At 34.9% G+C, this 23,927-nt stretch overlaps 1 protein-coding gene across 1 annotated transcript in view; it reads left to right on the top strand.

Moving 5' to 3' along the window:
* The window catches only part of ROBO2 (roundabout guidance receptor 2), a gene marked incomplete at its 3' end in the record, with an annotated part of 582,226 nt that overhangs the window by 424,549 nt on the left and 133,750 nt on the right, over window positions 1–23,927 (top strand). Inside the window, exons 4-5 of the mRNA XM_082624487.1 lie at window positions 1,700–1,820; window positions 12,695–12,833. Coding sequence (XP_082480613.1) covers window positions 1,700–1,820; window positions 12,695–12,833 — 260 coding nt within the window. The remainder of the gene's footprint in view (window positions 1–1,699; window positions 1,821–12,694; window positions 12,834–23,927) is intronic.

Genomic DNA, 23,927 nt, shown 5'->3' with positions numbered 1-23,927 from the left:
CACAACATATTCCATATGATTCTGGCTTGAACTGTTGACACTGTGAGGATCTACAGTGAAAGATAATTTGTTTCCCGATGGTCTGTGCTCGGGTACCAAACTTATGAAAATGTGCTCCTGTTCAAGATCTTCTTTTTCATGTTTGTAATCATTTAGCTTTTGCTTTGTAACAAATCACCCCAAAATACCATAATTTATAATAACCATTGCATTTACACTATGATTCTGTGGGTAAGCTGACAGTTCTTTGCTCTGGGCTAGCTTGGTTGATCTTTGCTAGGCTTTCTCATGCTTCTGTGGCTTGTTTAAACGTGTGCTGGCAGCTGGGATGATCTAGGATAACTTTACTCACATGGCTGGCCATTGACTGTCTCTCAGCTGGCCATCTTGGTTCTTCTTCTCACGGCCTCTCATTTTCCAGCAGGCTAGCTCGGGCTAGTTCTCATACAGGTCTCAGGGTTCCAACTGCAGCAAGAGAAGGCAAGTCCCTATATGTGAGTGCCTTTCTTCTGGTGAAATGTTGCTTTAGTTCCACTGGTCAAATCAAATCAATTCATATTGTCACACTCAGCTTCGGGAAAAGGAGAAATGGCCTCCATGGTTTAAACCTATCATTTATTATGCTCTACTGCATACAGTTGAGAATAGGTTGACTATGTTTTCTTCCTAAGTAAAAAAAAATGTTGAAAATCCCTTTCTATGACATGGCTAGTTTTAGAGACTGAATAAATCTGATGAAAACGTACCTACTTGAGTTTTGTCTGCCTGTGAAATTAAAATTAAAGGAGGAAACCAGCATATTCTTATCTCATATCTCTTTAAGAACACTCAGTCATTGTAAAGTTAAGATTGTTGAACTAGATAAATAATAAAAAATTTTTTTAATTGGAAAAGAAGCTATAAGCTGATGATTCACTTACTGAAAACCTTATTCTGCTTTAATGTACCCTTTAACTAACAGACATTTTAACATTATTACATTTGTTTATTCAAACAAAAATGCTTCTCATTTAAGAAACATTTAGGGACCACATATTAGAAGCCAATGGTTTGTACCAAGTCATACTCATCATTCAAAAAAAAGTTTTGTTTTTATTCAACCTGACCTCCTCTTCAAAAATTATCTCATAAATACAGTTAAGATGAGGCAAAGATAATTTTAATACTAACAATTGAAATGTAAACTCCATGAAAGCAGAGATTTTTACTATTTGGTTGACTATTGAATCTCAAAAGCCTAGAACACCACCCAACCCATAGAGGTACTCAACAAATACTCACTGAATTCCTCTGAGTCAATTAGATTTCATTATATTATCCAAAGCAGATGTCTAGTACTTCGTTCTGATGACAAATGTCAATAGAAATTCATTCAACAGAATCTCAGAGTGAAGACCAACCACTGTGGTTTAATGGGGGCAGTCTCAAGATTCAAAATAGGACCAGGAACGAGAGAGGAAGGCTACCTTAAAGAAGCATTCTCTAGAAAGGGAATATGGGGGCTTATATTGAGGGTGAATTTAAGAGAAGAAAGTATACACGCAGATGCCAAAATAGTGGGAGAGTTTTGTGTCTTAGACACTCAGCTATTTCTTTTAGAGAAAAAAAAAATGTGCTTAAATATTTAAAATTATTTATTAGTGACCTTTCTTTCTCTGTTTCTTTTCCTTTCCATTTTCTTTCTTTTCAATTTTAACAGATCCGTGGTGGAAAACTAATGATCTCCAATACCAGGAAAAGTGATGCAGGCATGTATACCTGTGTTGGCACCAATATGGTGGGAGAAAGAGACAGTGATCCAGCAGAGCTGACTGTCTTTGGTAAAACTCTCTTTTAAATTATAAATTGCTATTTACTACCTACTTTTCCTTTTCCTTTAAATATTTTTGCTAATACCAAACACCAGGCCATACAGGGACAGTTACTTATGACTTGTGGTGAGCTCAATAGACTAGAATTGTCTTGTTTTCTAGTTCTGTCTTTCAGCTGAAATCTTTGATGTGAAGAAAATTAAACTTTTGAAACATTAATTTACCTACATTATTCATATATATTTATAGGATTTTGCCTTTCATCAGGATGTAAAAAACTGTCCTTTCTCAAAATCTATTTGAGAGATTATATACATTTAAAGTTTATCACTCGTTCCATTGTGATGCATTTATCAAGTATTTATTATGTGCATGACACAGGGTAAGGTTTTTAAAAATTAGAGAGTGCAGTGTATAGCCATTTCACTTGTTTTCTAATTTAAAAAAATTCAGATTGAGCTATTTGCAGTTTTACCTCATGGTAAAAAGACTAGCTTGCTAGTTATACACACGCAATCAAAATTAGAAAAAAATTGATCAACTATTTTGCTATAATATTCATGTTTCTTCAACTTAAAAAACAAAGGACTTGGGCCTCCCTGGTGGCGCAGTGGTTGAGAGTCCGCCTGCCGATGCAGGGGATACGGGTTCGTGCCCCGGTCTGGGAGGATCCCATATGCCGCGGAGCGGCTGGGCCCGTGAGCCATGGCCGCTGGGCCTGCGCATCCGGAGCCTGTGCTCCGCAACGGGGGAGGCCACAACAGTGAGAGGCCCGCACACCGCAAAAAAAAAAAAAAAAAAAAAAAAAAAAAACAAAGGACTCTTTAGCTGGAGTAATTCAATTAGTTAGTAAAAACGTGATTAGATCTGTATCACAGAAATAGTGGAGAATGCATTAGGAAGGAGAAAATTGGAGGTAGTAAAGATGGCCAATTAAACGAAAGTAAAGAAAATGCTACAGGGCAGCTGTGGAAAATTGAAAGAGAAATACAATGGAAGAAAATTGGGGAAAATGGGGATCCTAAAGATGCTGGAAAATGAAACATTCCTTTAGATGACACTGAAGTCCCATTGAAGTCCCATTCAAGTATCTGTATGGAAATATATATGTATACACACAAACACACTCACATACACATATGTATATACACACACATATATAGATGCATGTGTATATCTATCTCTCTATATATATGAATAAAAGAGTCACTTTTGCAGATATTATGATTTCTTTTTTAAATGCAAGAGATAATTGTGAATTTCAAATTACTTTTTTGTGTGTGCCAGTAAAATAATCTTCTGAATCTGTGCATGGTATGATAAGATCCTATGTCATTACTCCAGAACACACTGAGGTAGCATCAGAATCTGGCATACATCCCTAAAGAAACTTCTTTTGCAGTTTGGGATGTGCCACCCGTGGTATAAAGGGATCCCATGCTGCGATGCAAAAAAAAAGAGCCATATTATGGTTTCCATTACATTTAGAGTGTTAGGGGTGGTTTATGAATATGTACTAGAGTGCAGGCCTCTCTTTTCAATTGCTCTGAGTATCAGGTAATCTCTGGTAATACTCCTTGTGGATACTAAGCAGCTTGAAGTCCCAAATGACAAAATCAGTATCCCATAATTCATTAAAGGAATTGAACAGTAAAAATAAAACTGTTCAAAGTATGCATGTAAATTTCTGTCCTACAGAGAGCTCAGACAATATCAGTTTGCCCTTACATTTTATGCAGTTATCTATGTATAAGAGTCTCAAAATGTGCTTTACTCCGTAATGAATAAAATACAGTTTTGCCTGCTAAGATATGAAATTAGCGGTCACTGAACATTAGCATTGAAAACCCACAAGTACAGCTATTCTATTTAAAGAAACACTCATCTCTATTCTTCTGTAGCTACCACCAGCTTTGGAGCAGAAATATGTTTCATTACAGCATTATATATTGCCTTCAGAAGAAAATTGAAAGGGTTTAGTGTTATTACCCAAGCAATTAGACTTACAAATGTGACTTGTGTTATGAAATATTCACCCTACTTTCTCTAAAAACATGATGAGAACTACAGGATATCCCTAAATATGTCAGGAGTTACAGGGGGGACTTCTAAATTATTTTGAAAGTAGCTATAAACCAAAAAGATTGAATTTGTCTACAGGCAGTTCTTCTGGAACAATTTGTTTAGGAAGCTGAGAAACATTTATCTCATGGTGTAAACTAGTCAGAACTGACCTAAGTACAATATTAAGTTGAGGGAAAAACCAGAATTCCATAATTGATAAGAAAACAACATCCAAACCTAGAATTAAAACATAAAAAGAGTAGTGATGGTCTAAATCAAGATTGTGACAAGTATTGCATGGGAAAGACCCCTTCCTGTACCTTGATTCCCCAATTCTTAGAGAAAATAAAATAACTAGTGTGCTATGTATAATGAGGCCTTCTTTAGTTTATTTTGATGCCCTATATACAGAAAATGTTTTCTAGTAAACCTATCTGTATTTCATCATTGTTAGATATTCTATCTCTGGTGGGAGGTTTATAAACGTAAAACTGGTTCATGACAGTTTACCTCTCCTCTCTCAATTATATTTTCATGTAGCAACACTTCTGCCTCTAAAGCTCTGGCTACTATGACAACTCTGTACTCTTCCAGCTTTTAAATGGAAGTTTTTAAATGTCCTTTGCAACTCCATCTTTAAGATATGTAATACAGAAAAAGTAACTGATGATATTTAATTGTTCAAAAATATAATTCACTTATAATGGCAAGGAAACCAATGAAAAGGTTAAAGGGTCTTTACCAATACAATAGCCATCTACAAGTATTTTGACTCTTTAATAAGTGGGATTGGACTTAGAAGTTTTTTAGTTTGAAAATTGCAAATTATGCTTTAAAAATCTTCACTTTAGGAAAAGTCTTAATCAGTGTGACTTAATTTTCAAAATGTTACTCTGCCATACTCTCTGAATCATCTATGCTGTTTGTTCTTCTTTAATATTTGCTGACCATAAAGTAACATCCTAGTTAAGTGGCAGTACCAAATCTAAAAATTAGAAGTAGGTATCACAGTGTAGAAGGATACTAAAATCTATGGCCCAGTCTAGATGTCTTCATAAAGAATACTTTGTAGCAATTTACATATGTTAATTAAATTCTAGGGATCCTGAAGACAGAGAAACTAGAGTTGAAGTACATAATTAAATTTCCAGTTATGGATAGGTTTGGGATATCTGTTATCTAGAATTTACTATCATTAAAAAGCAACTAAAAATAAGATTTTTTTTCCTAATGTTTGTAAAAGTAATACATGAAAAAATATTTTCTGTGTTACATTTCTAATAGACATTAGAAGTATTGCAAAACTTATGATGAAATACAGAAAGAGCTTGCAACCTTCCCTCCTCCCAACACACATACACACATGCACATTTCTCATCTTTGAACATTCCTGTAAGCCTGTTTTATCTTTTTCTTCTGGGATTTATTTCCATATTTCTATGTGCTTATTCTGCAATTTTATACATTTTAACTTCTTATTTGGGAAGATGATGATCTGACCCACTTATACTCCCTTCCCCAACTTCTCACCTGTACTTTCCCTTCTTTCTGTCTTTTCCCTTCTTTGTCTTTTCAGTATATTGACTTTAGAAACATTGACTATATTAATATTTAGAATTTAAGTTATTATAACCTTGTAAATATTGACTGTGAGCTAAGTGTTATGCTATTATAATGGCATTACTTTTCTGGCACTATATTTGGTCTTCTTTGAATTAATAATAAATCCATTTTTCCTTTTACTTATGTTTATCTATGCCTGTCATGAGTTCGTCTTGAAATCTTCAACAGAAGGTTTAAAATTCTCTAAATTCTATTTAGCTATTAAGTCTACTCTTGCTACAGCCATCCTGGAGGTGTCAGACTTCTGCCCAGTCCAACCAAGCTGGATTCTATTTAGATCTACTCCAGAAACTTCATTCTGATATTCATCTTCCCTTTCCTTTGATGCTGGATTCCCTGTTTCCTATATCCTGTATTTTTCTTTCCTTGTTTAACTCCTATATTCAAAACAGGGTTTCCCTCCTGATTTCTCCTTGCCTAGAGCCTAGAGCACATTCCAGACCAAGCTATCTTTATTCAATCCAAAACTTAATGGATACTTCGGCTGGTTATAGAATTCAAGTTTAAAAAAATATTTTTGCTCCAAATATTAAGGTCGCCACTTCAATATCATTTTGCTTCCATCATTACTGTTGAGGAGTCTACTGTACTTTTGATTCCTATGCGATCATTTTCCTTTTTTTTTTTCTCTTTCCAAACTTTACTTAGTACCTTCTCTTTATCCCATGGTTCTGAAATGTTTCAATACCATGCCTCATTTTGGAACTTTTTTCTTTTACTGTTTCGACACTTACTGAGCAATCTCAATCTAAAAACGTTCTATTCAAACAAGTCAATGAAATATACTGTCCATTTTTTTCTATTCCATTTCTCTGTCAAGCATAAATTCATTAATGTGATGTTAAATCTCCTAGATCTTTCTTTTCTTGAAATATTCCTTATTTATAGCATCTTGTTCTTATTTCATGGATGTTTTACCTTATCTTGCATTTCAGGATTTTAACAATATTCTTTTTCTTAAATAAAATTTTCTCCTGATGCATTCCTCCTTTTCTTCTAAGTTCCTTTCCCTGACCTCTCACCTGCATTGTTCTGTCTTTTACACTGGAGGCTTTCTTCAGATGACTATTTTCTTCGGGATGAGGATAGAGGTTGGGTCTGGTTATATTGATATTCAGTTATTGAGTGAGAGAGAATAGTTGATGGCCTGAGTGTAGTTGAGATACTGTGAGACAAAGCTATGAGGGAAGAAATCTCGGAACCAAACCTTAGGAAATATCTCTGTGTTATTGATAACTTGTGGCCTTCATTTAAGAATTTAAAACATAAGGTGTTAATAAAATCAATGTGATTGTTAAGAGCAATTTAGTTCTTTTAAATAATATTAACTTGAAAACTTTAAAACAGCAAAATATTTCTCATTTGTTCACTTATTTAATAAATATCTTTTGAACACCTACTATGTGCCAGGCTCTGAGTGTTTAAATAGAGTAGGGAAATGAATAGACAGGTCCCCTGCTTTCAGTAAGACTCTCATATCATATCAGCAATAACACGAAACTTTGCCTCTAAAACATGGTGAGAAAGGCATTCTTTTCCCTCTGAGAATATTTACCTATGTTTGCTTTTGCTTCACAGGATGGTTTCTTTCAGACAAAGAAAATTCTTGGCAAGAAGAGAAATTAGTACAGCAAGGATTTATTTAATCACAGTCAGGCAGACTGATCATTATCATCCAGTCTATATTGGAAGGGCACAGTAATTCACATTCAATGGCTATCATAACCCCCTGCCCCTCACACATACCCATTTAAAAAAGGAGACATACTACGACTAGCCATCTCACTTTCCAGTGTAATAGACACTACTGGGTGGCGGATCCTTCTGGGTCAACTGAAGTTAAGATAAGATTTACAAGCAGTGGTTAGGTCTCATGTGCTTTCACTGCATAGCTTTGGTCTTAGAGGACTTAATGGACTCTACCTATATAATTATTGCCATAATGCTACTTTTATAATGTCAAGCAAAGTTTATTTTTAAATTGTTAAGGTTGTCCTAGTAATAGCTGTCACAGCACAGCCTTTGCCAATTTTACAGCCATAGTCAATGACTGAATACAGTTGAAAGAAATTTGTTCTCTGGACACTTAATTTCCTTCATTGTAGCATGTAAGTAAGAAAGTTAAGAGATATTATGCAACCACATTTCAGATTTATGGTTTTGGGGTTGAAGTGAATATTTTGCTTTCTGAGTATTATTGATGTAACCACAAGGAGACTTGGCATTTTATTTTATTACAGTTGCATACGAAGCTGGATTTTCCACAGTGCCAATTTGGAACTAAATTAACCTGGCTACTTGAGACCTGTACTTTACATAGTACCACGCTGCCAAAGAACACTGCTATCTCAAGAGAGTTTAACTTTATAAGTAAACTATGCAGGTGATTCAAATCCAGTTAATCTCACAATTAAAAAATGTTAATTGCATTGGCAAAGACATTGCCTCTGATCACGCTATGGCTATATAATTAAGGGACAGGCCATTCAGAGGGACTCTAATCTCATTGATAAACCTTCAGCAAATAGCCCTTGAGATGTCTACCTGTGTTTCAATGTGTGATCAGCCATAAGGTAACAACGTAGAAAAATCAGTGACCTTATTTTGACATGCCTTAAAATTTGGTTTGCTTGTTAGTCAGTAGTTCAAGATGTTTCATGTATATTTATTGTAGTTGTACAGAGCTTCATGGAGTACAAACTTCATGGGGCATTAATGGGTATTGAATGTGGTCAGTTATCGACTTGCTGGATGCTTCTCTTGTCATCTTACTTTCTAATCTTTCTAACTACATTATTTGCAGATGATTTTTACACAAAACAGTAAACTCCAAGATAATTCCTTGTAATTTTTGTAATTTGCGTCTGAAAGGGGTGTGGTTTTGTGTTTGGCTATGGTAGCAGTAGCCCCTGCAAAGGCAGAGCATTTAAAAATACATTTCTGCCTGTATAACTTATTTAGTCTTGAATACTCATATTTTTGATTCTCAGATTTTCTGGAAATAAAGTCTAGTTAATTAAACTGAAAATAATTCCTACCAAAAAATGTCTTTCCATCTAAATAAATGTTAAGCAAACCTACAGTTTTTAACATACTGTTTTGTTGTGGGCTGTTAAAATTACAAAGTAGAAGATGAACTTAATATAATTAGCAGAAAACAACTGAAATAATGAATAACACAATTTAGAGATAATTGCTGCAACAGGTGCTATGGAAATTCTCAGAACAATTTTTTAAAAGTTGTGACCAAATTCCAATGAATTGGTAAATTTCAATGTTACTTTGTTGGAAGGCACAACCTCAGATACATTCAGGTATAAAACCCTTTCTGATGTACCATGTATATGCAAATGACTTTCTTCTGGGTTATTCTTTGCATTGTCCATTTTTTTTTTATCAGTTGAATTGCATTTTCCACCATAAACCAATGTTAGGCTTCCAAAAATTCTATACAACATAGTCTCCTGTGGTTATCTAGTTGCTAGGCAACTAAACTCTGCTTGAGGGCAGAAGAGAATAGACAAAGTTCCTTGCAAAGTTCTCCACCCCTACTTCGTTCATCAGAACAGCAACAGGGAACCCCATAACTTTCTTCCTTCTTGAAATTGTAAATCAGGTGCTTCCACGTGTCTCCATACAAGACAGTGGGACTTAGAACAGGTATCATAACAAAAAAATCCTCAAGGACCCTAATGGTGTCCTCTGAACGAAGAGATAATTTTAGTTTTGTGGCAACGCTTTCAAAGTTTGCTCTTTGAACTAATTATACTCATATGTTGCAATTTTGTGACTGGTGGCATGTTAAGGGAAACATACAATAACTTTGCCTGAAGATATTCATGTGTATTTTAGTGGAACTAATCTATATACTCTTATGCAATTTACTTCGTAGTCAGCATCATGCCATGAAAAATTTCCATGTTAGAGAGAGAGATACAGAGATAACATTAACATCCCAAGGTAGTGGAACTAATCTATATACTCTTATGCAATTTACTTTGTAGTCAGCATCATGCCATGAAAATTTTCCATGTTAGAGAGAGAGATGCAGAGATAGCATTAACATCCCAAGGTATGATTTTGCCACAATTTATCCTAAAATCCCGGATTTTCCAATACTGCCAGCATTGCTGCAATGATCCTATATTGTTCTTATCTCTTGTCACAGTTATCAATGATCAAAGTTACTGTTCTGTATTATTTGTATTGTGGAGTGTCTGTAAGTAATGACTATTTTGGTTCTTCTCCAATACTCACACTTTCCTTCTTCTTCTTACTGATTATTAATGTCAGCAAGTCCATTTTGTTCCTGATTGTATTAGGCATGACTTTAGTATATTACTTTTAAAGAATAATTTTTGCATTTAGTTTCTGATAAAATATCTTCATTATACTTAAGAAGTTTCTTGTGATTCCTTCTTTATTTAGAATTTTTTTAATCCACAGGTTCTCTATGTCTATAGATGTAATCATATTTATTTTCTCCTCTCTGTAATATAAGTAGCCTCCTTTACCATATTAATTATGAATGAATTTGACTTCAAGTAACAGAAGGCTAACAGTGGCTTAAGTGTAAGGGGTCCATTTTTTTCATATCTACCATATCTGCAATGAAAGGATTGACACAGTCACACACCATATCCATACCTTACCTGCCACTTTGTTCCAGTTTGCCAAATGGAAATCTAAGAATCTTTCTAGACTTTCCTTCCACATCTGATTGATCACCCAGTTCTGGTATCTCTTCATTCTGTTCCCTCTTCCATATCCCTAGAACCACTGTGTCAGTTCTAAGCTGAAATAATTTCTTACAGTAACTGTTTGACCTAATTCACTGCTTCATATTCTCTTCTAATTCATTTTTCACAGATCTGCCAACATGATTGTTTTCATATGCTTATTAAAAATGCTGCTTCCTTAGTTAAAATCTTTCAACATCTGTCTATCACCTTTAGGGCAGAGCTCACATTCCTTGACGTGGTATAGAAGGCCCATCATTGTCTCACCATTTACCAACTAACTAGTTTCATCTCTCACCACTTTTCTGATGAAACCAAGCTGCTGGCTCTTCACCAGCTACCAAGCTCGAAACCTGGCATAGGAGAAGCTGCATTAACATGTGCTGAATGAATGAGTGGATGAGGGAAAGACTTCTCTTAGCTTACTCATCCATATGCCAAGTTCTAGGACAATTCCCTCTTTAAAATCGGAGGGAGAAGGAGAGATAGCCTGACAGATGATTTCTCATTCATTAGTGATATCAACAGTGGCTTGGATCTCTTTTAATATTGGGTTACTGCAGCTTTTGATAAGCTGGATGAATATCCCTAAGTGATAGCAAAGAAGAAATCAATCCTGCTTTCTATGCTAATGACTCATCTTTTTCTGTTAATATTCCAAACACTCATACGAAGATACTGATCCTATTGCCTACATACTGCCAAAAACAGTAGCTCAATATGAACTATGCAGGCACTAAGATAGTTTGGAGCACACAGCGTCCAGTGGTCAAAGGAGAACACTAAGTAATTCTATCCAACTTGAAGATTTGTTCTGTGGTCAAAGGGGCACACTTAACTGCTAATTGTTTCTGACCACCTAAAATCTTTTGAAGCAAACTTTTCCCTCAAGTCTATATGGATTATTTCTAAATCCTGCATTATAAAACCTCTCCATGATAAAGTCCATGAGCCTTGTTTGATGGCTTGGGGTTTGGGGGCCCCAGTGTACAGACACTTGAGCATGTGCATGTCTGTCTGTGTTTAAAGAAAAGTTTGATCCCTACTGTCGGCTGCCTGTGGACAGATGCAGTTGTCTTCCTTCTGAATACCAATGATGGTTGACTTTATTGCAGTAAAATATGCTTTTGTAGCTTACACATTTGTTTCATAAATATGGGTCTTTATTTAGTCAGTAAAATCATATACTTCCAGTCTATACTCAGCATATGTTATTTGATGTGATTTATTTTCCTTAAAGATTTCTTGCTAAATATGTTTCAGTTTTTGTGCCACTGTATTCACATTCTTAAATTGGGTTTGAAACTAAAGTTCTAAGTGACTAAATATGGCCATATGGCCATAAATTGTGTCAACTCCCTATGGATTTCATTTTTCTTTTCCTTGACTTCTCTTCCTACTTCAGTAAGTAGCAATATTGGACTTCCTTATGATTGAGAGACATGGGCTAAGAAAAGTTTAAATGGTGATTTTTCCTGTATCAGAATCAGATCATTATAAAAAAGAGAGGAAACTAGACAAGAGATTGAAGTGTTTACAGATATGTAAAACTACATTTTGTTTTATACTTCTCTTCAATAGTAAGATTCTTATGGACAGGAATTTATTTTTTCCAGGCTTTATTTAGAAGAGTGTTAGAATGCAGATTAACAGTGCTAGGTACAGATTAACAACAAAAGACTAAAGGACAGAAACACTAAAACAGAATACTAGAGAAATAAACAGAAAAGTTAAGTAAATAAAAATGGGCAAGTATCTGGAACACTTAGGAGAAGATAATTAGAAGTAGCCTTAGCAAAGTATGTGACAGTAAATAGTTTACAATAATTAATAATGATAGTGTTTTTTATTTAAGAAAAATTAGATTGACAGATTTTTTAAAAATTTAAGACACAAAAAAATCATATATGAAGTGAAAATATTCATGGAAGTATTGGGTCCTTATCAAATGGATAGCCTTAGTGAGAAAATTTAGATAATACTCATCTTGAGAGCACAACGTTTTTAGTTTTCTCTAGAATTCTTGATGGAATATTAATATTTGTTTCCTTTTTGATATTTTCCATTAGTTTCAACTTTCAGTTTTCCCACTCTGAGTCATTTTAATGGATTAAGATAATCATCTCTTTCCTTGTTTCTTTGGAATTCATTGTTCAGGGTTTTTTATGACAAGTTCCACATGATTTAGCTCAGAAATTCAGAGAAGATTAAATTTAATATTTTCCAACAGATTGTATGGATTTATATGCAAACCATAGTTATTTATGTGTTCCAAAAATATTTTATCTTATACAATTACGTTGGATCTGTAAGGCCTTATCAAGACATAGTTGAGCTATAAAATTAGGTACCTATGTACCAAAAGTAAACCACATATTTTATATGCTTTTTTTCGTAATGCACTTGAAGTATGCACAACATTCATTTTATTTTACTTTTTTTTTTTTTTTCCCTAAGAACGACCCGCATTTCTCAGGAGGCCAATTAACCAGGTGGTGCTGGAGGAAGAAGCTGTAGAGTTTCGTTGTCAGGTCCAAGGAGATCCTCAACCAACTGTGCGGTGGAAAAAGGATGATGCAGACTTGCCAAGAGGAAGGTAAGAACATCATATGGATGGAAAATTGTTAGATAACCATTGAATAATTATAAAAGAAAAAGAGAGCCTCCATTGTACCACCAAACACTCATATCTTGGTATGTTATTTTCACACATAATTTTTATATATGAAAGCCAGATATCTGCTGTTTTATATACTGAAGTCCTCCAGGCTTTTGATGTCACTCTTTCATTGAATTTTCACATAAATGCCTGACCCTCCATTCCATCTATTATGCCCCAATATCAAGGATTCCTAAGGCACTCTCTTCTCCTGACCCCATCTAGGCCTGCCATTCTGTTCCTGCTGAATTTCTAATGACCCACCCATCCCAAATGCCCCCTTCAACTACTGCTCTGTTGCCATGGCTACTGGGTGTAGCAGACTGTAGGGTCTGCAGTAAACAACGGATCTCATTCAATACAATAAGGAAAAGGCACATCGCTATCCACATAGGGAATTTTTCACTTAAGGACTTCCTTTCACTTTCTCACTTGCCATCTCTTCATGGAGATCTTCTCTTCCAACTCTTTTCTATTCTTATCACCAAACCCAAAACCCAATCTCTCAACTCTCTAGGGTAAGTCCAGAAATGCTTGTCATCTTTTATAAAAATAAAAATAAAACTTTTTTGTAGTCTAAATTCTCCCAGGACCTTGTCTTTTATGATCAAATAAATCATTCAAGTATGTTTTTTTTTCTATGTAACAAGCGTATTTAGCTATAAGATTTCTTTTGACTTCATCCTAGTCCTACCTTCTGAAACTACAGCCATCACACCTACTACAATCAGGGTCTGCAAAAAGTTTCACATCCTGCTTTTTTTGCTAATCTTCTTTCCTAAAAAAGAAATTAGGTTTCATTCAACTGACTGAAAGTAAACATGCTTTCACAGAAATCAAATTGAGTTTTTTTGTGCTTTCACTGGCACTGCTATCGATTCTTTCCTGAATTTATACATTCATTTCAAAATCTCATTTTTACATATCCCTAGGTCTCTGATACTATACTTTCTAAAGTCACATCATCAACAACACTGGCTTCAAATGGACCAAACATTTTTAATAGTGACAGGTTCTTTGCAATCTATAGGAAAGAGACAAGTGAAAATTTTACTTTGCTTAGCTTTTTGGCCTAAATGGTAGAGAAAGTTGACTATGTTTCTTTTCTCACTTTGCTGTCAGACACCTAGTTTTAAAGCATATTATTAGGAGAGGTTAGTGAATGTGAGCCTCCTCAAACTCTCTCAGTGGGGAAGCAGGTTGAAAAGCAAGTAGAGGTCATGGAATTGAGGTATTGGAGTCCATCTTCTGTGTATACTCAATAACTTTCCACAAATTTGAGGGCACTTCATGTATAATTTTAAAATGTTGATGTAAGACTGAGATTAATTATACTGTAAAATTACTGTAAACAAAGATTAATTTTCAATTAGTAGAAATAAATAGCCTGTCCATAAAAAAATTTTGCATTTTGGAATAATTTTGAATTTACAGAAAGTTACAGAGATAGTACAGAGAATTCCCATCTACCCTATACCTGGTTTCCCCTATAGTTAATATCTTAACAGATATGAAAAATTTGTAACTCATAATAGACAAATGCTGATACATGATAATTAAAGTTTATATGTTATTTTGATTTCACCAGTCTTCCTTTTTCTCCAGGATCCTACCTGGGGTATTTTAGTTGGATATTATAGGATATTGCATTAAGTTGTCATGTTTTCCCAGTCTCCTCTGTTCTATGACAGGTTCTCAGTCTTTCCTTGTTTTTATGACCTTGACAAGTCTTAAGTATCCTAAGACTGTTCTGGACAGATATCCTAAGAATGTTCCCCAAACTTGGGATTGTCTAGTGTTTTCTCATGATTAGACTGGCTTTCTGGGACTTCAGGAAGAAAGTCATGAAGAGTGCCCTTTTTGTCACATGATTATCAGGGGTTACATGATACTCACATTACCTCCCTGGTGATCCTGATATTTTTAATCATTAAATAGGATCCTATTGACAAAAGTTGAGAAAGTAGAAAGTGGTAAGGGTGTATTACATTTTAATGCATCTATGTCTTTGAATTAAGGTAAAATACAACTTAAGCCCAGTTTGATTTGTTCCCAGATTGCTCTAGGTGTTAGGTCGTTAAAGCTGACAGCTTTGTTTGCCACAATATTCTCCAAATCTTGCCATATTCATTTGCTTCTGAGCTCAAATAATACATACAAATCAAACAACGGCATTAAAACTGCCTATTTAGAATGGCTGATATAAAGGCCTCTAAAGACGAAGTTGAAATTTTTCGAAATCATACCTCTACCAACTTTCCTTAAAACATTTCATAAGTTTGTCCTCTTTATTCTTCTGTTACTGGCATGATATGACTACAGTGCTTTGTGTGACCAGCTAAATATTTTTAAAGTATTAGGCAAATGGAAATGCTGTGTAAGCTTTAAATTGTATGTTAGAAAGGCTTAAAGCAAGGATCAGTGCAATGTAGAAATTGAGGTCAGTACTTTTATCGTGATAGAAGCCATGTACTTTTTCTTTAAATCTCAATCTTTAGATGGTATTTCAAAGAAGCTTATTCACTCTTAGATTTGTATGCATTAGCATAAGCTTCACATATGCATAATGAGGGGGAAGGAGACCTTTTTGCTTGGTGAGGAATAACGGTAATGACTTACCCAACCATAGCCTAAATCAACAACATTGATTCTATTACATTATTTAGGTCTCAGACTAGGGAGATGGCCATTGTTCTTGTGTAAGCGATTGTGTGGAGTGGTGTGGAGGATGACATTTCTTTGGCTTAACATTTAATGCAATTTGAATAAGGTTTGTGTAGTGGTTCATGCTTAACACATTTATAGTAAAGCTCTGTAGGGCAGCTGCATAGCCTGTAATTACTACGTAAGTAATATGTGACTATTTTTCTTTTGGAGACAAGAAAAGCTTTTCAATTCAAGTTTAAATTTGTGAAATGCTGTGATAGCTATTTAAACTTTCAACACAGAAAAAGATATCTGTGCCAACCTTTCAGTAGCCAGAGATGAATTTTTTTCTTCACTGGGAAGACAGTTTTTAAGTAGTACCCGTATACCTCTTTCTTTGATTTAGCCCTAAATTTCTGACCTTTCTCAGTAACCATCGTTAATGAAATTACAACTTACCATTGGTGAGTTTTATTAAAGACATTTTTTGATTAGATAAATATTTTGGTGAGGTTGGTAAATAGCAATTGCCAAGTCTAACAATAACACTGATGCCCAACCAGGGAAAAATTATTTATTTAGACATTTTCCATATAAAAAGGGGACAAAATAGGAAGAGAGCCTTCATTTTATATATGCTACTGTTAAAATGTTAATTTCTTGTGTGAGGGCAAGTTCACGTGCCCAACACACAGCAAGGCCAAACAAACCTAAGTGTCGCAGTTTGGAGCAGAGAAAGGTTTATTTCAGGGCCATGCAAGGAGAGGAGTGGATCATGCTCTAAAAAACCCCCAAGGTCCCCCGATGGGTTTTGGCCAAGCATTTTTAAAAGCCAGGTGAGGGAGGGGGTCGCAGGGTATGTGATCAGCTCATGCACAGTTCTCTGACTGGCTGATGATGAGGTAAAAGGGTGATATCACAGGGATTAACATTATCAGTCTTCGGCTCCTGGAGGCCTGGGCCTACGTGCTCATGGTCATCAAGTAGTTAATATCTTCCAGTTGGTGGGGGGTTTTCACATCTCTCAAACAGCTCAGGAAATGTGCATCAGGTACTGTTATCTAGGTACTTCAGAGAGAAGCTAAAGCAGAGGATATGGGGGAGAGCTTGTCATAGGAAGGCCTCATAGGATCCTGCTTGGTTACATTTGCAGAAACATCTTACAATACTACTATTTCACAACTGACGATCTCAGGAAGAGAAAGGTCACTGTTTTTTTGTGATTGTGCCAGGTATCAATATCTTTTTCTCCAGAGAGTCTCAATACGTTATGTGCTCAAATAAATGCACAACGACTCATTTATTAGGGATAAGAATTTTACACACTACTGTGAAAATAAAGTGGGTAGGGGGAACAAAGTGAGGAGATAAGGGAAAGACATTTCGTAGATCATAACGATTATGTGTTTAAAAAAAACTTTTTTCAAGGCATAATTGAAATTGTAGAAGAAACACTTTAAGGTTTACTTATGTTTATTAAGTGCCTATTGTATTTATTAAGTGCCATTGATAGGCTGTGGAAAAGAAGTCACTTTAAGCAAGGTAAGTATGCTGTTATTATTTTTTATTTTATGTTGATCAAATTGAGTGATGTAGGAAAGTCTTCACATACTGAATACATTAATGAAAGTTAAAAATGAAGTAATTCTAGTGTCTTGCTTGGGTGCTGCATGTTTTTTTCTCAGGCAAACCTTGAGCTTTTTGCTAATTAGTACTTATCACAAAGTGTTTCATGTGATAGAAATTGCCAGTATTTATGATAACTGAGGCAATGTTCCATCATAGCATAGGGATATTGTATATTTTATAATGAAAAAAGTATATATATGCTGAAGCTTTATGAAAAATAGCATGTACTAATATAAAAGAAACAGAATACTAATCATTTACAACCAAAGACATAACAATAAAATTGAAATTTACCAATGCTACAATATTCTGTTCAATTTATATTTGTGAGAAGAATAAAAATATCTCTTCTCAGAATTTGGGTAAGAAGTAGTATGATTAATTCAACCATGTTTTCTTATCTGGGTTTGTCTGTACAGTTTGTATTTCAGATAATTATTAGCAATCTTTTAAAGGACTATAAACAGGAAATTTAACACCTTGCATCAATCCTATATCAGTATACCACCACTAGTGAGGTCCACCATATTTTTTATTTCATTTTTATTTATTTTCTAAACTAACTCTAAAGTGACACTAACTTTCTCAATAAGGATCTAGCGTAGAGAAAGGAATGTTCATAATAGCTTGTCACAGAAAAAAAGGAATAAAATATGTCATTTACATTCTTATGTATGTCTGCGACTTCTAAATGCAGTTGATGGCTTTCACATAGTGGATATAATTCATGAATATTTCATAAAAATAGAAAAGGGACTAGAGAAAAAGAGTTTCAAGATATATAGTGCAAAATTCTATCAATTTTCCTGAACCAACTGACAAATTCCTTTTTCTAAAGTGCAAATCTATTTTAAGAGAGACTTTTTAGAGTTCTCAGTTCCATGAAATGGGAGATTCACATAAATACATGATTCCTTAAGAAAAGGCATGAATAGGACCACTTATAAGGCCCCTTTTTGTGGCGTTTTTACACTAAGTGGCTCTTTTCGCTTAGCCCTGGAAAATGTTCTTATATTAATTGTTTGGAAGCTCCATTGTTTAGAGCATGTGCTTCTGGGATGCAGAGACGCTGAACAGGTGCTAAGCTACCCTGCTGAGGAGATCAGCCTTCTTCACATACAGTGTGTGTTTCAAGGACATGTGGTAATTTGGGCTCATGATAAATAACCATGCTGATAAGGTTGGCTGGTCAAGATTGGTCAATTAAAGTGGTTTTCAAAAAAGAAGGAAAAAAACCTGAGAGCAGGAGAAAAGCAATGTATATAAATACTGTATGTGGCATTTGAAAAAATAGACTGGTCCCTAAGATTTAGAAATATAAGGAAAAGTGTAAATGAAAATTCTATGATTTTTCATCTATACAGATGTCTTAGCCATTTCTGCTTGAAAAAATAATTAGAACTGCCTGGACCATTATTGTGGGATCTTTTAATAGAGCAACCAATAACAAAGAATATTTAGGTCATTGTCAGGGATGTTGGATTTTAGCCTTGTTCTGACACTGTTTGATCATTTATCCCTTTAGTTATACTCGCATGTTCTGGAAATGATGTTCAACAGATTTCTCTACCACTAACTAGGAGTGTGACCTTGAAGAAGCTATTTAAACTCTTTGTGTTTTACATCCTGAAGATATGGACCAGCAATGCATTGGGACTAATGATTAACTTATACTTTGACTCATTTGTACAGGGTGAATAATTATGCCATCCATTCTAATTCAAAAGGTTATTAAAATGATATAACTTATTCAGAGCACTGTAAACACTGTACAGTGGGTGTACGTAACAGGTGCCTCAGTTTTATAAATCCTACTGATTGGTGGTATTTATTAGTTATGTAGATAACTACAAAGAAAACATAGTTAATGCTAAAAAATACAGAGTATATAATTTTCATGAAATAATCCCAATTCTCCTTTCTCTGGCCAATTGATTTCCAAAGAAACACATAAAATATTATTGATTTAAGAGATATCACTTTTTCTTTTAAATCATATAGGTTTATTTATAAATTTTTCCAGCCCGTTTGCCAAGCCTAAAAGTTGTCACCCTCTTCTCTACCTCTGGGAGATTGAACATGGTCCAGATATTATATTCTAACCCCAGTGCAATCAGTTATCTGGGTTGGGAACTTCAAATTTCACACATTACCTGTATCCTTTGTCCACTGGTAATAAGAAAATCACCATCTTTCATAATCTTTGTAAGAAGGTTATGTAATGATTAAAGCAAGTATTATTGGAGGACTTACTATTTGCCATGCATTCTTCTAAATGATTTTTGCATATATTAATTTCGTTATTTTAAAGCTTAGTGTTCCAGAATAATATTACTCCCATTTGAGGTATGTGGAAATAGCTTAAAGAAGTTGTTTCCAAAGACACACATTAATATGTGTTAGGGCCAGGACCTGACTTAGTATCTGTCCAACATGAAACCTGTATTTTAAACTAATGGACTCTATAATTATGTGATTATGAATTGTTTATGGAATTGAGCCCCTTACAAATTTTACATTTTAGATAAAATTTTACATAATTGGTTAGAAACACTATATTATGAGCAACTTTATAGGAATACTGTATAGCATTGCTATTAAGGGTAGGTTTTAGACCAATTGCATAACCCTCACATAAAACGTCCCAGTGTTTTGAAAATCTAAAGTTGGACCAGGTCAAGCTTCCCTCCTTGGAAGCTGAAAATATAGATTTTGTTTATAAACAGAATTAATTAGCAATTTTCAGAGGGATGCCAAAATGGTATTTTTTCTGTGTTTTCATCAAATAGGTGCTAATAGTTGCTGTTAACACAAAACTAATTGCCACCTAGGGTGGGGAGTACAAGTTGCCTCGTCCTGTGACCACACTGGCCCATCTGTTGAGAATCTCTGCTAAGGAACAATGCAGGAACTGGCACGCAATTTGGGTTCTGGCCAGTGGTCAACTAACAAGCTGGGACCACTTGGACTAAGAAATGCCTTGAAGTCAGAGATGCTCTGCTGTCCATTAACTGGCAACTCTTGTGTTGTGTGAGGGCAGAGCCAAAACCAAGTGCCAGTTTGCAAAGCAAAGGATCTGTCTGAGTGCCACCTGTCACTGGCATGTGAGTGTCGTCCCACCAGGAGCCACAGCAGGTGTGCTTTGTCCATCAAAGTGTGGCATATTAGAATATTCAGCTAGGCTAAGGTCGGGACCAGGGCAACATTTTACCTTAGCCCAAAAAGGAGGACAGACCAAACGCTTACCAGGAGATGAGATAGTTGTCACATCACACCATATCCCAAGGGTGGATATACTGGATGTTTATCATTAGAGACGCTCTTTCTCATACCTGGGTTCTTGCCTTAACTAAATAAATAACTAAATAAAGGGAAGAGTTATGTAATTGACTGTATCAACACAAATCCTTGCCTTTATAAGACAATTTGTGGTTAGAATCACTTAGATGAATTAATTATTCCACAGGCTTTTCAAATTAAGATAAAGTTTCGGTTCTTTGTTTATCTTTTTCTGTTGTTATTCTTAATAAATTGAATCGTCATGTGGAGCTGCTAGGTTAACTAGAATTTAGGAGATCAACATTCTTATCCCAGCCCTGTCATAACGCATCATGTTATTTTAAACAATTTATGTTACATGTCTGAGTACCACAGTCCACATCCGCAAAATGTGTAAGTTGCCTTGGATAGTTTCTGCAGTACCTTTAAATTCCAAAATGGTATGAATCTATGAATGGCAACAATGCAAAACGATTTAAAAAGTATAATACATTTTTAGAAGAAAAAAATCCCTAAGATTTGAAATGAATGAGCCTAAAAAGGAATATTAAAATTACTCATACAACCATTACCAATGGCATCTACTTTTTATGCGTTGCATATATCTTCTCAGATTTCTATGTGTAAATGGGCTTTTTTTTTAAATTCAAAATTGTTTTTGACCCTGAATGCTTATCTAAAATGTCTATTTAAAAACTTTACTTAGGGCTTCCCTGGTGGCGCAGTGGTTGAGAGTCCGCCTGCCGATGCAGGGGACACGGGTTCGTGCCCCAGACCGGGAAGATCCCACATGCCGCCGAGCAGCTGGGCCCGTGAGCCATGGCCCCTGAGCCTGCGTGTCCGGAGCCTGTGCTCCGCAACGGGAGAGGCCACAACAGTGAGAGGCCCGCATATCGCAAAAAACAAAACAAAACAAAACAAAAAACTTTACTTAAAAAGTTTATTAGACTTTATTTTAAAAGTCTAGTACTGAATCAAAAGAGTCGTTTTTAATTGCATTTTCCTTTCCCATAAATATAATATTAATAAATTATATTTACAGAGTGCTTATTCTATATCAGACCTACTTTAGGCATTTTACATTAATACACTTATCCTTAGGATGTGATGTAAATACTATTATTATTCCAATATTACAAATGGGAAAAATGAGGTTAAGTATGACAAAGTCACTTAGTAAGGGGTCTAGGATTTCTGGCTCCAAAGTCCACACTCTTGACCACTACTTTGAGGTACTGGATGGGAACAACTTTTTTCCATTTTCCATTTGGGATTGAAGATTAGGAAAATACAGCTTAGTAAACACCTGGAGCATTTAGAAGTGTCACTTTAATCAGAAAGTCACAAAATATATCTGTGTAGTAAAGTACATAATAAAGATTTTATAATCTTCATTATAATGGTACTTATAAGCAATAAATAAGTCCATTATATCATATCAAATAAATTTTTTTCATCTTTAAAAAAATTATTTTACACTGCTCATTGAAATAGAATTTATAACTATCTTTATTCTCACAGAACACTTTAACTTAATATATCTGTGTTCTTCACAACAGTGTATCTGGAAAACAAATAAAGTCATGAGAAACACATTAGAAGCTTAAGAAATGTTTGCCAAGTGAATTAAATAGCGCGAGTAAAGGATAAATACTAGAACTATGAACTCTTCCAGGGCATGATACTTTAATTCATCTTTTCTTTCTCAGGGCAATTTTGAATTTACTAAAAGAGTATTTTTTAATATTTTCGTGATAATATTTGATTATCAACAGTTCCATGGATGGTTATAAACTGGAAGGCAGGACTGTGTTCCAGACTTTATATTTTCTACAAACATATATATATTTTTTAATTTCTTATAATAGTTCCTTTGGGAAAGTTGCTGCTTGACCCACATATTCACGTCAACTGGTATGAATTGAAAGACAGAGGGGAAAAAAAAAACAAATAATAACTTGAGACCCAGTATTACAATGACAATGTGAATGAGGATTATATCTTTGTTAGTGTGTGAAAAAGATACAATTGTCAGAGATAAAAGATAAGAGAATGCTGGGCTTCCCTGGTGGCGCAGTGGTTGAGAGTCCGCCTGCCGATGCAGGGGACACGGGTTCGTGCCCCAGACCGGGAAGATCCCACATGCCACCGAGCAGCTGGGCCCGTGAGCCATGGCCACTGAGCCTGCGTGTCCGGAGCCTGTGCTCCACAATGGGAGAGGCCACAACAGTGAGAGGCCCGCGTACCGCAAAAAAAAAAAAAAAAAGATAAGAGAATGCTTCCAAAGCACACTAAGAATATACTCCACCACAATAGAAACAATTTTTAGTGAAATCTATTTTATTTGGTACACGGTATTAACTTATTGGAGCTTCATTCTAAAAGACCATATTTAGATAGGGAGAGTTGTGATTGGGGCACAGTGAACTTTTGCCAATAAATTCAAGTACCAGAAGTTTCTTCTGAGAAGGGGATTGATCAATCATATAGATCTGTGGAATAGCCTTAAGGAGTTCCCTGGTTGCCTAGTGGTTAGGGTTCAGCTCTGTCAGTGCCGTGGCCCAGGTTCGATCCCTGGTAGGGAACTGAGATCCTGTAAACCACACAGTGTGGCCAAAATATAAAATTTTATAAAAATTTTTAAAAAGATCTATGTAATAGCCTTGTGACAAAATCTCAGTGCAGAAATTTTGCTAGTTATTCTTATGAGCATAACTGTCACAATTGCAAAGGTTATTATAATATCTTTCAACTCATTTCATCGACTATACAGGCATTTAGCACTTTTATAAAAGAATATCTGGGTGAGTATTCTCTGTTATTGCAATTCATACAACATATGGCACTTGTTATTAAAAATGTTCAATGAAAACTATAAATATTCCATTCATTGACTCACATTTTCTAATAGTTTTGTCCAAATATTTACAGCACATAGAGCAGAGACAAAAAAGTCAATCAAGACTTTTACCTTTATTTGAGATTTCATAAAGAGACTGAAAGAAAATATTTTGAACATAATTTATAGTAAGATATCAATTATCTCAAAGGAATGATGAAAATATTCAATATAGACTAATAAAATATTATTTATATTTCATGAATTATTTCAAAAGTAACCACAGACATCAATTAAACATTTCTGTGTGTTGATATCCCAGCATATTAAAAAAAATGAGTTTGCTCTCAAGAATTTGATAAGGAAGGTAAGACTTTTAGAGGAAAGTATGCGATATAAAAACATTAATTATTAAATAAGGAAAATTATATACAGACTATGATGTACAAGACTCTTTAGGGTTTCAGAAAACAAAAGTGTCTGTATTCCCATGTGACACTAGAAATGGGTCTGAAAGGAAGAATATAATTTCTATAAGTGGAAAGAAGACTATTCCAAGAGATGGAAGCAGGATGAAAAAGCTCTGGTGGTGGAAAGTGTAGGCCAACAATTTGTGGTTCAGTTTCCCTGGAGCGTAG

This window comes from Mesoplodon mirus (assembly GCF_964341445.2).
Source record: "Mesoplodon mirus genome assembly, chromosome: 6".
Taxonomy (NCBI): Eukaryota; Metazoa; Chordata; class Mammalia; order Artiodactyla; family Ziphiidae; genus Mesoplodon; species Mesoplodon mirus.
This window is presented reverse-complemented; position numbering and strand designations above follow the sequence as displayed.